Source organism: Propithecus coquereli, unplaced genomic scaffold (assembly GCF_000956105.1).
Source record: "Propithecus coquereli isolate 6110/MARCELLA unplaced genomic scaffold, Pcoq_1.0 Scaffold148, whole genome shotgun sequence".
Taxonomy (NCBI): Eukaryota; Metazoa; Chordata; class Mammalia; order Primates; family Indriidae; genus Propithecus; species Propithecus coquereli.
The window spans coordinates 3,849,641-3,865,394 of record NW_012139191.1 but is presented as its reverse complement, the minus strand read 5'-3'; the positions used below and the strand labels follow the sequence as shown (position 1 = coordinate 3,865,394).

At 46.2% G+C, this 15,754-nt stretch overlaps 1 protein-coding gene across 1 annotated transcript in view; it reads left to right on the top strand.

Moving 5' to 3' along the window:
• DSCAM (Down syndrome cell adhesion molecule) overlaps positions 1-15,754 on the top strand; it is an 834,101-nt gene that overhangs the window by 805,034 nt on the left and 13,313 nt on the right. The window contains exons 28-31 of the mRNA XM_012640078.1: positions 186-301; positions 3,826-3,975; positions 11,714-11,911; positions 13,319-13,621. Of these exons, the coding sequence (XP_012495532.1) occupies positions 186-301; positions 3,826-3,975; positions 11,714-11,911; positions 13,319-13,621 (767 nt within the window). The remainder of the gene's footprint in view (positions 1-185; positions 302-3,825; positions 3,976-11,713; positions 11,912-13,318; positions 13,622-15,754) is intronic.

Here is a 15,754-nt window from a genome sequence, read left to right as displayed (position 1 = left end):
ATCTCTATTGATAATTTGTATTTTCTAAACCTCTCCAGTCTGATGAAATGAAAGAAAAATATCTCATATCGTGTACTTTTCCCTTCCCCTCCCCTCAAGGAATTTGTGTAATTAGACAATAAACTAAGTGGCACAATGTGACATTGAACTGGATTTGTTCCTGTGTCCCCCCATCTCATTCCCAGTAAGAATACTCGGACTTCAGACACCTTGAGCAAGCAGCAGCAGACCCTGAGAATGCACATTGACATCCCCAGAGCTCAGCTTTTGATCGAAGAGAGAGACACGATGGAGACCATCGGTAAGGTGTCCCGCTTGCCCCTCTACACAATGTGGCTGCCACAGCCATGCCTTCTCAGCCCAAAGCCCAGGGCATGGGAAACATTAGACAGGAAAGCATCTTGAATGCTACATGAGTATAAAAGTTAGATGGTAGAGAATTGCTATTGTGGAGAATAATAAGTACCTGCAAATGTACTTATTACAAATCTGACTTATGTACAGCTCAGTGGTCATCTGGGACAGGAGGTCCCCAGCTCTGATCCACTTTGGGTCTTTCCCAGGGAGGCTACTGATGGCACTGCAAGGATTACATCTGTAGTCAAACGCATATAAACCCAGAAGGCCTGCACAGGTTGGAAATCTACTCTACGTTCTCCTCAACAACTCTGATAAGGCAGCCTTCATTAAAGAGAAACTTTAAACTATACTTAACACTAGAAAAAGGAAATGTCTTTGTACAAAGTATCCTCCATCCATCCCTGGCACCCCAGAAATATCCTGAAACTGTTTCCTTTGCAGTGCTTTGGGAAACACCCAGCCCCTGTTGTACGGTTTTAGAGCAGCCACAGACAGGTTTTGTGGCTCAATTACCCGGAACCCAGGTGACTTGACACTTTCCGGGCTCTTTTCCCTCAGAGACCACTGTTCCACAGTGCCTGCCTCGATAGTGTCATTTGTTCCAGAAACAGAGACTTTATATTTTCACTACAATAATAGAATAACTAACATTTATTGAGAAGTCTCTAAATGTCACACACTTTTATAAGCACTTTATGTGCATTATTTAATTTAACCTTCCAGCCAACGTATGAAAAAGGTACTCTTTTTGTAACTGAGATGCAGAGAGGTTAGTGTAGCTTGCCAAGGCCACACAGACAGGAGCAGAGCCAGGGTCCCCACCTGGCCACCTGCTTCACTGCCATGCCATTTCCCTGGTGATGGGCTATTGCCACCTGCTTCAACACCTACAGGCTACTTCCAATAAGTCCTGGCCTTAGAGGTTCCCCAAGCTTTCCAGTATCCATGGAAACAGACTCTGTGGCAGGTTCCTGAGCTGCCTCTTTTTGAAGTTCACTGTGTTTGTTTTGGAGGGAGCTGGCATACTCCCTGGGCCACCCTTTCCTGGGGTCTGGATAAAACTGCCTGCCTCCTACCACATACCGCAGCCACCTCCTGCCGGGAGCAGGAGGCCAGCAGGGCAGAGCACCTCCTCCACCCACCAGTGGAGACATCCTGGCCTTATGGCTCCCAAATTCTAAAGCCCAGGCTGCCCTCACTGGATTCGCTTGGGTTCAGGCACAGCAGCACTTAGAGAAAGGTTGGTCAAGTCCAACGTGCCCTCAATCAACTGACTTCAGTTGAAGACTCAACTCCCGTGTTGAGGAGGAGGCACCACTTGCCCTAAAATGCACCAAATTTTATTAGCTTTTCACATCAGGATAAGGCAGCATGTTTTGCTTTTGAATACCTTTTCTTGTTTAGAGGTATACCTGGAACCTTTTATTGAACTCAGTAGATTGAGCGTTAAAACTAAAATTTCCTTTGAAACACGAGTTCAAAAATCAAAATATAATTCCTTTGACCTTGTGCTTTTATAAGCCAAAGTTTTATGTATATTATTTAATTTAACCCTTCTAACCAAGGTATAAAAAGGTGCTACTTTTGCAACTGAGATGTAGAAGTTATGCGCCTCGTGGAGGTCGCCATGTTTGCGAAATGCGCCTCATTACGTTTGTTCGTCATTCTCCATAAGGCTGTTAAAATAGATGCTAGGTGGATCCCGTGAGTGGCACATGGCCTGCCAGAGCTAGTCCTTGCTGGTCAAACACCAGAGAAAGCCTGTCACTCATTTCTGTATGCAATAATGACCCTCGGCTGCAGATACATCACAGTCCACACAAGACCATCCATCACCAAGAGTGGTTTACCTCCTGGTGATGCCTGACAGCTGGTCGATGGCATTTTCTAATTATTGAGGAAGTTGAACTGTGGTGCTTTAAAATGCTCTGGGCTCTGACTACAAGAATCCAATATTAGAGGGACATTAATCTCAAGCCAGAATGAACGGTCAACCTCACGACCTGACAGGCACTGAATTTCCCAATGCAAGTGGGAAACCTAGCCCCGCAGATCAGCTAGTGTGCTCTTAGAAGGGCCGCTTGCTGGAAACCGTGACGCATCCACGTTATTGATGAAAGATGAATGTGGACAGGCAGCCTCTGGTGCCAGGTCCATTCAGTTGTAAGAAACTGTCTCTGAAAAAAGGCAAAACCCTCTCTGAGGGGCTGAGTGATGGCGGAGGGGCCGGACCTCCAAGCCAAGCCCTGGTGCCCGCCGTGGTGGCAACCTGTGCTGCACCGTGCGCTGAGATGCTCGCAGACATCTTGGCAGCCCTCCCTCTATTCCTCTGCCAAGAAATTTTGTTCTGACTTCAAGAGGCTTTCCTTTCCTGCCAGAGCTTGAGTAATTGGATTTTGTAGGGTTCATTCTGTTCAGAGCCTTTTTTGGGCACAGAAGCCGAGCTGTGCTGTTTACGACTTTCACATCACTGCTGCGGTGTCAGGACAGGCTGTGGCATGGTCCCGCTGACTGATAAACTCACAGGACAGCATCCTGGGCTGCTGTCCTTGTAAATTTATGAAAGATTCGCATATCCTAACCTAAGTTTCCCTCGGAGTACAAAAGCTCTTAAGAAAGTGTGAAAAGTATCATAACAAAGTAATGAAAATCCCGAGGCAACCAAATAATGGCGCAGCTCAAGCAGCTGCTCCTTCTCCAAGCACTGAGACGCTCAGAACCCAGCTAAACGCGGGCTCTTGCCTCTCCCACCTCCAAGTGCCTGCAGCAGGGGGACCCTGGAAATCTGACAGGCGAGTCATTTTAGGGGAAGTCAATGAACAGATGGTCCAGAGTGACGAAAGCTCACAAAAGGCGGGAAGACAAGGAATGTACCTCAACTCCTTTAACATAGAGGAATTGATAAGCTTGGAAAATTGGATTTTCCCTTCTTTTTTTTCTCCCTCCAAACATTTGCCAAGTTCAGAATGAGAGCCTGCCCCAGTGTAGAGCCCCACAGTGGTGTGGTCCCAGTGCTGCAAACAGAGCGTCCCAGCAGCCAAAGGGACCCCTTCTGATGGGCAGCCCCATCACCGGGTGGCGCTGGCACTGCTGACAGTGTCTCAGATGAGCTTTGGACAAACACATGCGTCCAAAGCTCTACTCGGCGGGCAGCCACAGCAGCGAGCTGCTCAAATCAATGCCTGATTAATGAAAAGAAACTGGGCCCAGAGAGCGGAGCGCCTTCTCCTCGTGGTCACCCTCCTCTCCAGCTCACGCTCCAGAAGTCAACCCTAAGCATCGGCTTCTAACGCTCTAGAGTGGTGCGGACACAGCACCTGAGTTTGTGGTCATGTGTGTTGCTTTCGTGGAGGCCACTGTCGTTGTTTCCAGTAACAGTAGCACAAGTGCCTGCAGAGGGAGAAGGCCAGGGAGTCATTGCAGGGGGATGACGTGTGTGGCTTTCTGTGTCCTGCTGTTCTGCAGATGATCGCTCCACAGTCCTGCTAACAGACGCTGACTTCGGAGAGGCAGCCAAGCAGAAGTCCCTGACAGTCACCCACACGGTCCATTACCAGTCAGTGTCTCAGGCCACCGGGCCCTTAGTGGATGTTTCGGACGCTCGGCCGGGAACAAGTGAGTGGTCAACAACACTTAAAACGTGGGGTGTTATCAATGCTGAAAACATATCAACACTCCATCCCTATCAAATGAAAATGTGGGGCTTTCCAGACCTAGGTCAAGAAACAAATAGGTATAATAACATCTTTAATTGGAATAATGAGTTTTTATTGTTTGATCTTAGCTATAATTAAAATTATGTTGGTTGAAGCCAATGACTCTTGGTATTGGTTTACTATGAAAAGTCCTAGAACTTTCAGGTAAATTTAATTTATTTTTTTTTTATTTAGGCAACATAGGAAAAGGGGAAGGTATTTAACATTAGTGTGTGTCTCCTATATGCCAATATTGGGATAGAAAGATGGTGTCACACAGGTTATCCTTGCAACAACCCTGTAAGATACATACTCATAAAGTAGACGTTATAGACCCCAGTTTACAGATGAGAAAACTGAGTCTCAGAGAACTTAGATGAGCAGCCCAAGAAGTACATATAATAAGTAGTGAAACCAAGATTCAGCTGTGGATCTGTCTGTCCTCAAAGTTTATGATTTTCCCCTTGAACGCACTGTTTGAGGAATATCATGGTTCTGGCTAACCTGGAGATTATGTTGGATTTAGTTATTAATATTTGCATCCCTAATATATGGAAATTAATTACTGCAATGAAGTTAAATCCCCTAATATGTATTTAGAGCCTATGAATTAGATAGTCTTGTTTTTCATTATTGAAATTATTCCTAAATCTCTTTAAAGACTGAGAAATTGATGCCCCGATTATTATCATTTTGGAAGCTTTGATGTCTAGCTTTCAAACCTCTAATCACTTCCTTTGCAAAAATTTACATTCTTAGAGTAGTGTGTTATTGTTAGGAAAATAAATATTGTAATGTTAAAAGCTATTCTTCATAAATTCTAACCTATGAAGCATTCGTGAAATGCAGTGAGCTTCCTGAAACAAACCGGTTGCTTACTAAATAACATTGTAATATACAGGAAACAGTTTGAACAGGCATTGAAATTCATTTGAAAAATGTTTTTAAAACATGCTAAAGAAGTCTTTGACTTCTTCCTTCTGTCTAACCTTACCTCCTTCCTCTTAATGACATTCGCACGTTCTGAGGATACGGACGGGGCATGAGAGAGAATTGGCTTTGCCGAGGGGTGTGTATGAGAGCCTTGCTCTTAGAACATGCTTCAAGGGCTTTGACATCCAGCCATTGGCTTCTCTCTTATGATCTTCCTGGCCTGCCTTCCAACTGCTTCAGGACACTGCTCTGATGGGTTTCTGGGCCACTTCTTGCTGTTAAATCAGGAAAGGGCTATTATATAGACCCTGAAGGGATTGCCCTTTTAGACTGATGAATCCCTGATGTCAGCATTCCCTTGGCCCAGTCAGCATGGGAATTGTTGAATGCAGTAACAGAAGAGCAGGAAGAAGACAGAGACAGCAGGTCAGATGTCCCAGGGAGTATTTTTAGCCTCTTGTGTGCATCAGATCATCCGGGCGCCTGTTTAAAACATCAATTCCAGGGCTCCCCACCAGAGGTTCTGGCCCGGAAATCTGCATTGTAACAGACACCCTGGATGGTTCTGATGATGGTTGTTTGGACTGTCATTGAGAAACCCTTCCCCAAAGGTTGGAAATGTGTCCCGTGCAACACAGGAGGACATGTGACACAGTGGTGCAGAATCCCTCCAGCACACCAGGTCTTTCTGCTAAAAAGCAACACGCATTTCCACTTTCCTTTCAGTGTGCAGCTAGCACCAGAGAAATGCACAGAAGCTAATCGTATATAGTTAAGACAGAGGGAGAGGCAGCAAAATGAAAGCACTGGGAAACTTCCAACTTCAGAATAATGAGAAGTTGATTTGGTGGCATTTAAAATATCAGCAGAGACATGAATTTGAGTCCGAGCAGAGACTATAAACCAGTAGTTGGTGAGTGGCAGGCAGAATGCATGTGGGAGGGACAGGTCTGTGTATCTCGTGGCTGGAAAGTTGGAAGTGTGGCTGGGGAAGTCTAAGAATGCATTCATTCGGCATTCGCAAATATTTATTAACATCTCACTTTACGTCTATGGCTCAGTGCTCCGTGATGGGGATATATCGAGAGACATTCATTTCATTCCAGTAGGGGAAGGCAGACATTAAACAAAGGACTAAGGTATTTTTCATTTCTCAGTAAGTGCTAGACAAAAGTAGAACAGAATGAAGTGATGGCCAGTCAGCAGGGGTTTGAGGGTGGTGGGGGGTGCTGCCTTGGATCTGAGCCGTTTGGGAAGACGTCCATTGAGGAGAAGACAAGGACCAAGACCAGAGCCACAGCAGGAGCTGGCCTGCCAGGCAGAGGGGCAGAAGGGGAAAGCTCCCACGGTTCCCCGGCGTGTTGGGGGCGGAAGTGTCACTGGAATGCAGCACGAGGCAGGGAAAGTGGTGAGGGCTGAGACAGAGACACAGCTATTCTCTTCTTCTAGGGCCTCAAAAGCCAGCATCATGCAAGTGCATTTCATTCTGAGAGGGATGGGATGTTCTCCCGGGGGTTTAGCCTGATAATCACACAGAAACACTACAGCTTATAGACAATGTTTCTTTCCTCTGTGATGAACTTCCTTAAATAATGTTTACTAACATCAGGCACATCTGCTCAAATTCATGCCTCAGTCTCTGGCTCTCTCATACCCCAAAAATGAGGTTATTCATTTAACGTCTGCAGAACCCTCTGTATTAGTAAAAATCTGCAGGATCATTCTTTCATTAAATGTTCCTCCAAAACCACAGTGCAAAGGACTGACAACATTCCATTTTTTATTTAGAATTAGAAACGGTGGGGGACTGGCCCCACAGCAGCTGCAGGAGTCTGGAACCCGTGAACTTTCCGAAGCCCAGTCCTCTGCCCACCTCTGGTGCCTCAGAGCTTGTCACCTCTGTCCAGGTGTTAACACCTGTGTTAACTCAGTCCCGGGGAGCAGGTTCTTCTCCCTGCAGTTTGTCATATTTGCAGAGATTCATTCATGTCCTCTATTTTCGCAACTACAAAAGATGTTATTATTCTATCTGGGATGTTAGAACTGTTGTCATTGCAGGAATTCTTTGTTCTTAAGAAGAGCATCTAAAATATGTTGTTTGTACACTAGAATGATTGCACTGTAGAAGTTATGTTTCTAAGCATTTATTAGTGTGCCAAAGGGTTGCAACAAATTCTTATGAGGATGGGAGAAATCACAACAATTGACTGTTTGTCTGTGTAAATGTGTGAAAACACATCTGTGTCTGCTGTGGTGTTTACTTCCCTGTCTGTCCTGTGCATTATGGTCCCACTTGAAAACTGGGACTGAATCTATGTCCTCACCCCCAACACCAGCCACAGTGTCTGACACATGGTAGACATTCAGTAAATAAACACTGATCAACTGTCAAATTCTGAGAGCTGAGCAGTGGGAATAGAAAAGAAAGGATGTGGAGTAGCTTAAACAGGACTTGGGCAATCACTTCCATTCCCCTCTGTTTGTCCTCCGTCTCCTGAGATACCTGGTCGTCTGGGTGGACGTGTGTCCTCCCCCGGTGAGAGGTGTCTCTTTTAACATGCGCATAGAATCCGCCGCACGCTCTGCAGCGGCTTCCCAACAAGACCACTGTCTAGGAGGGCTTAAGTCAATTCTACTTGCAAAAGGTATGAAGACATATGAAGTAATAAGTACTAGTCTTGACTTGTTTTTTTTTTTTGGTCATATTTACCTGGAAGTAATTCATTCATTCATTCATTCATTCATTCGTGCAGAGAGCACTATTTACCAAGCACTCGTGATATATGTAGCATTGAGCTGGGAAATGAATAGGACCTAGCTCCCGCTCTTAATACCTCTACTATTCAGCTCCTTTCTGCATCACAAACATTCTCTAGCATCTAATTTTATGATTTGTAATGGGTGTTTGTTTGTTAAACCCTCTAAACTGAATCTTCAGCCTTCCTGACCAACCCACTAAATCTCCTGCCTCCATCATCCCGATAAATTCAGTTTGTGCTCCATCCCCGGCCAAGTGCTTGCTGTGCAGGAACCATGGGCAAGGTGAACCACGGTTTACTGTGCCCTGCCACTGTGCCCGGGTGCTGCAGCACGTTAATCTCCCTGAACTCACACAATAGCTCTGAGGCTGGGTGGTGATGCCCCTCAGTCTCACAGAGGACGGAATTAGGCACATCCAATGAGGTCACTTGGCCAGTTACACAGCCAGTGAGTAGAGAAGCAGACCACAAGCCCGGGCAAGCTGTTGCCAAAGCTCTCACCCTCAGCCACTCTGCAATACCTGTAAGTAGAGAGGATGCTACGTAAAGGATGTGTCAGAACTAAAGATCAGACTTCACATGTATGTGTATTAAGTAACAGGAGCTTACAACATGCAGAGACTCAACCTTTATTGTGGAGACTTTGAAAAAAAATAGACTATCACCCAGAAAGGTACTAGAGATAGAAATGCCTGGTGTGGGAGAGGCGCGTCCAGCTGTCCGGTGTGTAATAAGCCCTTGATAAATATTTGTTAGTTAGATGCGGGAATGTTCAGGCCTGCCAGTGTCATCCTTTCTATGGGACACCTGGTGAACTCATTACGTAAAGCTGAGGCCTCGGCATCTACAAGATCTGGAAACCAATAGCAGGGGATGAAAGCAGATTAATACCATGATCACAGCACACATGACATGTTTTGTAACCCTATTATCCACAAAATCCTCTCTTATCCCAAATTCAGGATAATTAAAATAATTTGATTCAGTGAGCAGAAGCTTAATTCGGGTCCAGACCCCATGCTGAAAGGCCAAGAACTATTTATATCACTTACCCTCTAACTTACCAGCCGTTTAGCAAGCATGATGCTTAATCACCAAGTTTTATTTATATTAGAATGTCGAGGAGCCTAACAAAATCCTTTCCATGCAGGGGCAGTAAATCCCAGCATTTGTTTGCTTAGTGGATGAGCTGGTGAGTTACACAAAGGAGCCTACCCAGGGGAATCCAAGTAAAAATTTTATTTTAGCCGCTGTCTCAGAAGCTATGATACAGCACAGTTCAGTTCAGGTACAAAGCAATGGCTCCCAAAACCTGATTATTAAAGAAATGTGTCAAGCACCCCGGTATTCTACATATTGAGACACTTTTGCCTCTAGGATGCCTGTTCGGTGCAGAACAGACCTGCAGGCTGTGGTTCAAGGAAATAATATCATGACCTATATTTTCAACATTATCAGGCCACTGGCAAAACTGTCCTCATCTAGGAAAAAAGAGATAATGAACAAAATTAACTTGAAAAGAGTTCTGGCTTTGAATAGAGACTGACACGTGCCACTTTCCCAGGGAATTTTCCAAACAGGATGATCTCAACTAGAAAAGGGACTGAGGGAGTGAAGATTTCTGCCCCACCAAGGGGGTGAGCTCAAGGGGAGGGAACATAGGTGAGGGTTTGGGGTGTTCGAGGAAATAACTGTATCCTTGAAGCGTGACTATCAAACCCCTTTGCCCCCCAAGTATCCACGCCAGGGGTAAACTTGCTCAAAATGATCTGCAGTTATAGTTGCAAGAAACTTAAAGAAGAATAAAAATGAGAACCCTGGAAACTTATGTAAGGGGTTGGGTAATTTCCTGGCAAAGATTCATTAGCATTTAAATAACAAGCTGCACTTATTTAAGCTCCGCTTATGAAGTGGACAGTGCCCGGAAGGCATTTAGCCTCCTACCCAGAATATTGCCTTCCTATCTCTTTGAGGCCCTCCTCCTAGCATTTCAGTGAAGACACACGATTATCATTCACACCTTGTTGTCTAGAGAGCTCCAGCATAACTCATTTACATTCTAATTGAGGCAAAAAAAAAATCTTCCGATAAAGTCTTCTGTGGAATTTTGCAAATAAGGGATGAAATGTGTCTTAAAATCAATGCCCCAGAGAATATGCGCTGAGACCAAGTATTTTGATGACCCAGGAAATGTTAAAATATATCTATTTGACTGCCATCTTAGCATTCCCCTCCAGCATCGTAGAATGATGGATGAGGTTCAAAGAACAATAACTAGAAACTTGCAAGGAAGAAAACCTTCTATTTAAAAAGAAAGTCGTTTCTCCATTTCCCAGTGGCAGCCTCTCACGTCCTGACACGGAATTATAAACAAGCTGGTGTCACGCAGACACTGCACTAGAGACCTCAGATGCCCAGGATGGAGCCGGGCGCGGTGAAGTAACTAAGAGGCATTGTCTGACTGGAAGGCAGAAGGGGTGGGTTTTCTTTTTATCACGTAATCGCTGCGCCACTTCTCTGTATGCCAGGGATGACTGCAGGCCCTGTGGGTGGGTCCAAAGAGGAGCACCACTGGCCCTGCCCGGGGAGACTTGCGGGCTCGCGAGAGCACACACGTAAGTCAGGGCAATCATGTCACGGTGGAGCCTCTCGGTTCGGCTCCTTTGCAACTTCACGACAGCTGAGCAGTGAATACGCTGCTGTGTTTACACGTGGCCAGACCATTGTGTAAGATAACTGCATAAAATTCCCCTCTGAGAAGCAGAGAATGCAAAGGTGGGAAAGACCCATCCAGGACTTTACGTCGCTTTCAGGATGGAGCCCCACAAAAGTCGTTCCAGGTAATGGAACTTCTCACCTTTTCCATAGAATTCCAGAACAGGCAATGTGGGGGCCTACCCCAGTGCCCAACATTCTTTGCTGGTAGAATATCCTTCTTCTTCACTCACCAAAGTGTTGAGCCAAGAACTCGGTCCACTGCATGGCCTTGCTGCCATTGGCTCAGATCTAGGAAAAGTAAAACTCATCTGGTACCAGCTTAACCCTTTGTTCTCCATATTAAATAATCCACGACGTCTTTGTTAAAGTTCAGACGATTCCCCTGAAGATGTGTGCTGCCATATGCAGAGCGCCTAGACAGTGTCTGGAAAAGAGGTCTGGTCGTTCTGCTCTGGCAGCTTTCGATTTAGGAAATACAACAGCCCTAAGTGAAACGATGAGTAAACATAAGACAACAGTAACACAGCAGACACCCGTGTGTTTCCTAGAGCTGCTGTAACAAAGTATCACAAACTGAGTGACTTCACAAAACAAATTTATTTGCTTGCAACTGTAACACTTCTGTCTCTGCCTCCACGGTCCTGTGGTCTTCCAGCTTCCCCACCCCGTGCCTGTCTCCTCTTTCTATAAGGACACCAATCGTATCAGATAAAGGGCCCACCCTATTCCAGTATGACCTCATCTTAACTAATTACATCGATGATGACCCTATTTCCAAATAAGATCACATCCTGAGCTACTGGGGCTTAGAACATGAACATATCTTTGGAGGGAACATGATCATTCATAACCACGCTTCAGGGAAGAAGAATTTTGGAAAGAAAGCCATGTTAGGACACATGGCAGAGCTCCCTTGTTTTACAGCAGATGGTCATTCCCAGAAAGTTCAAATGATGTATATGGCGTGACAAAATTATTAAGCGCCAAGAGCAAGGCTCAAATCTATAACTTCTGAATCCGAATATAGTGTTCTTTCTGCTACAGCATGGTTTATATGCATATGTATCAGAAGAAGGTTTTCGGGACACAGGGAGAGGCAAAGTATACTCCACGCAGGGAAAGTCAGGGATGGCTTCATGGAGGGCTCGGGCGGGTGGGCAAGAGCTGGGTGGGCAGAGCCGCCCTGAATGCTCGCTCCCACTGGCTGCTCTGGAGACAAAGACAGACGTGATTCTTGGCCCTTCGCAGATCCCACCACCAGGAGGAACGCAAAGGCGGGGCCCACAGCAAGAAACCGCTATGCCAGCCAGTGGACCCTCAACAGACCCCACCCCACCATTTCAGCACACACGCTCACCACGGACTGGAGGCTGCCCACGCCCAGGGCGGCGGGGTCGGTAGACAAGGAGAGCGACAGCTACAGCGTCAGCCCCTCGCAAGACACAGGTATGACCCTGCACGCTTCTGCCTCGGCCCCTGGGGACAGGGCTCCTTGGAGGAGGGAGAAAGGGCTTCCTGTCCTCCACCTATTCTCTTTGAAATGTCACCTCCAAATTGTTAGGCTGTTTAGCTAACAGTTACCAGCACAGCTGTATAGCCTTTACTCCATACATGGCCTGGTGAATTCTGCAAACCAGAACCAAATGTATCTATTCTGCAGGTGTCCCGAACCTCAGCCCCAGGCTGCTCTCTCTCCTCTCACTTCCTACCCCATTGGGAGAAATAGCGACAGTTTTAAATTTTCACCCACATGATTGCAATAACTGCTGATCACACTGTGAGGGCGTCTGACCCACCACCCTCTCCAGGATTAAGACACTGTACTTGCAGTTACATGACGAGGTCAGAGCACCCTCTATAGGGAACATAGGCTGATCCGTTTGACAATTAAACAGGGGTTGATGATAAGATAAGTCATCGAGTCTGTGCCATCAACCACCTCGATTTCACTTCAGAGAGAAGACAGGGCCTAAGAATAGCACAGGGTTGCCAAACCCCGCCCCCCTTAAATTTTGAAAAGAAATTATATCTGAACCTAATAGCTGTAGGAGATTTTAATGCTCATTTTTCTTTTGTTCTTGATGAGATACTTCAAAAACAGTGTTCCAAAGGTGGAGCGTTGGCCTGTGAATTTATTTTTATGGCTGTTATTCCTCTGAGCAGAGTCTCAGAGTTCCACAGAGGTGACTTCAAAACTTTTTAGTGGCTTTAAAATGCAGAGATCTCTCCGGCCAAGATGATGTGGCCAGTTCAAAGGCACAAATTGGCACCGGTTTTTGTCCTGGCTGTTTCCTAGTCCCCATAAAGGGTGGCAACAATAAAGGGTGAGTCCCAGGGATCGAGGACCGTTCTCCCAGTGGCCAAGTTCCATGCCAAGTGACATCTTCATTTCCAGGCATTATCGCATCTTCCTTCCCAAGCCAAGGCCCGAGGAGCTGAACTGCAGAGCCCAAATCATTCATGCCAATTAGAGAGTCTCCATGACACAGATTGGTTTGCAAGTCAGCGCAGGGAGGGGGGGCCTGCAGTTCATTTACATCGAATCTCCAACTGTTTTCACTAAAAGCAGAATCTTTTAAGGAAGATGCATTACTTATTTATGGAAATGTCCCGGGCTGGGGACATCTGACTCCAGTGAGTCAGTTGAAACAAAGCTTCCCTGAGCCAAATGTGCTAAGGCTTATGAAGCTGACCTCAAAGTGGCAGGGCAGAGCCCTCTGACAAAAAGCCAGAGCCCCCGCCAGATCCCACAGTGATCCGGAAGCAATAGCCACAAGCCAGAACAGGCCATTGAGTTGGTTCAATTTTATGATGATGACTCATCCGTCTCAATTTTTCCTTCTCCTGGTGTAGATCGAGCAAGAAGCAGCATGGTCTCCACAGAAAGTGCCTCCTCCACTTACGAAGAACTGGCCAGGGCCTACGAACACGCCAAGATGGAAGAACAACTGAGGCACGCCAAGTTCACCATCACGGAGTGCTTCATCTCAGACACGTCATCCGAACAGTTGACGGCAGGGACAAACGAGTACACAGACAGTCTGACCTCCAGCACCCCTTCAGAATCGGGGATCTGCAGGTTCACTGCATCTCCCCCCAAACCTCAGGATGGAGGACGAGTGATGAACATGGCAGTTCCAAAGGCACATCGGCCAGGTGAGGAAGACAGTGTGGGGACTGTCGTGTAGGGAACCGCGTCGTCCTCGTTCACCCCTGTGTGCTATGAAAGCCCTTCTCGGTGTTCAGACCGAGCAGATGTTCTGTTTATGGATTGCTACATAACAGACCTTCCCAAAGCCTGTTGGCTTCAGACAGCAACAATCACTCATTTTGTGTATGCATCTGAAATTTGGTCAGGGCCTAGTGAGGACAGCAAGGTGAGGAGGCTCAATCAGGGCAGTGGTTCACCGACCTGGCTGTGTCCTCCCTGTGCCAGCCCCCCACGAGGTGGCTTGAGCTTCCTCAAAGCATGGTGGCTCTGTTCCGACAGCGAATATCCCAAGACACCGCCTGTCGAAATAGGTAGTTTCTTGAGTTTGGCTCGGAAATGACACAGCGTCATGTCTGCCATATTCTGTTGTGTAAGCAGTCATGGAGCCCAGGGAGCCCAGATTCAAGAGAAGGAGACACCCCTGCTGATCAGTGTCAAAAATGTGCAGGCTGTATTTTAAAGTTACTGCACTGAGGGCTTTTGAAAGGAGAGAGGTCTTCCCGGTAGCCAATGTTTGGAACTCGGCAGCACGAAGGTCTGTAACGGGCTAGTGTTAGGCCAGCTGGTAGTTCAGTCTTCAGCTTGAGCACATGTGAATAGACAGCTGCAAATTCTGAGATCTGTAGGGCCTGGCAGATAATGTAAATGAGTGAAGAGTTCAGGAAGCAGGGTCACAGTGGTGACGGAGACATGGCGATTGCAGAGGCTGTGTGTGTCCAAAGGAAAAGGTTCCGGAAGGCTCTGCCAATTGATCTCAAGTGGAAATGAGGGGCCTAGGATTGGTCAGTGTTTTAAGAGAAGCCAGAAATCTTGGTTGTATATGAAAACTCAAGTTTTTCAGTGTTGGCTCCGGTATTTGGAAACCTCTGTACAGGGCAAATAACACACATCTTCAGAGTGAATCCAACGCTTGGTGGTCCGTTGGAGTTCCCACTGGAGTAATCACTTTTTCCTTTCCACCCTGAAATAGCTGCCTGTAGACTTTCCTTTATGGACCGACCTATCCAATCTTGTTGAATCCAGTTTTATTTCTCATTTTATCCATTTTCTGAACCATTGTATTGGTTTCATTTTAAAAATTTATCTTCACTTTTGAATTACAGTCATTCCTTTGGGTTTTTGTGGCATAAGGCCCAGCTGAAATGAGCTGGGGGGAGGGGGTTATGCATTTTATAAATGCATAAAAACATATAAAATGAGAATTGTCTATCCAGCAAATAATCTTTCAAACTGACTCAAGATTCATGCCAGCGTACAATAAAGCATGACGGCTTCATTTATTCTCCTTCTGTCTACCTCCACAGGGCAAAGGACAGGACGAGCTGTTATTTATGGGTGTTTTCACAATATTTCAAGGTTTTTTGGTGGTATTGGCGTTGATTTGCAAGGCAAATGCAGAAAAATGCAGGATAACTACCATGGCTTTCTGCGGTTGTTCAGCCTGAAGGTGAAGACGACAGGAGAGGAGAAAATGGGCCTGGGGCATGTTGCTTAGCCTTGCTTGGCTTCGTTGCTGCATCTGTAAAATGGGCGTAGCGTTGGTGCCGACCTATTGGGGTCGTGTAAGATACGTGGCATAGTGCACGTGAAGCAGCTACAGAGAAAGTGCCCAGAAGTACGAGTCGTTTCTGTTGTTGTCTCCTGGATGTGGTTGTTGGAATCCCGCGGGGACTCCAGGTGTGCTGTCGCCCCTCCCCCACCTGCCTGCTTTCATTTTCCTCCAGTGGCCTTGGAAGTCCCGGAAGGCACCCACCTCCTTCTCGGTCATCCAGTTTAGTGCTTTGTGCTTCACCTAAGATGACATGGTCACCTTTCCCCTTCGTGTGTGATTTAGAGCATAAATGAGCTTCCAGGCTAAGTGACTGTCCTCTTTGTGCTGGCCTTTAAATAATTAAAGGTTTGGAGCTTCTTTCTGATGGCATGTTGTTCATATGGCTGGATTCATATTTTTTAAAAAGTTGGACTTTGTTCCTGGCATTGTTGCCTGGATCTATTTGAACAACTGAAACATCACAGCTAAGTTACTATTGCCCTAATATACTATTTAGAGTAAAATGATTTTTAAACCATAGACATGA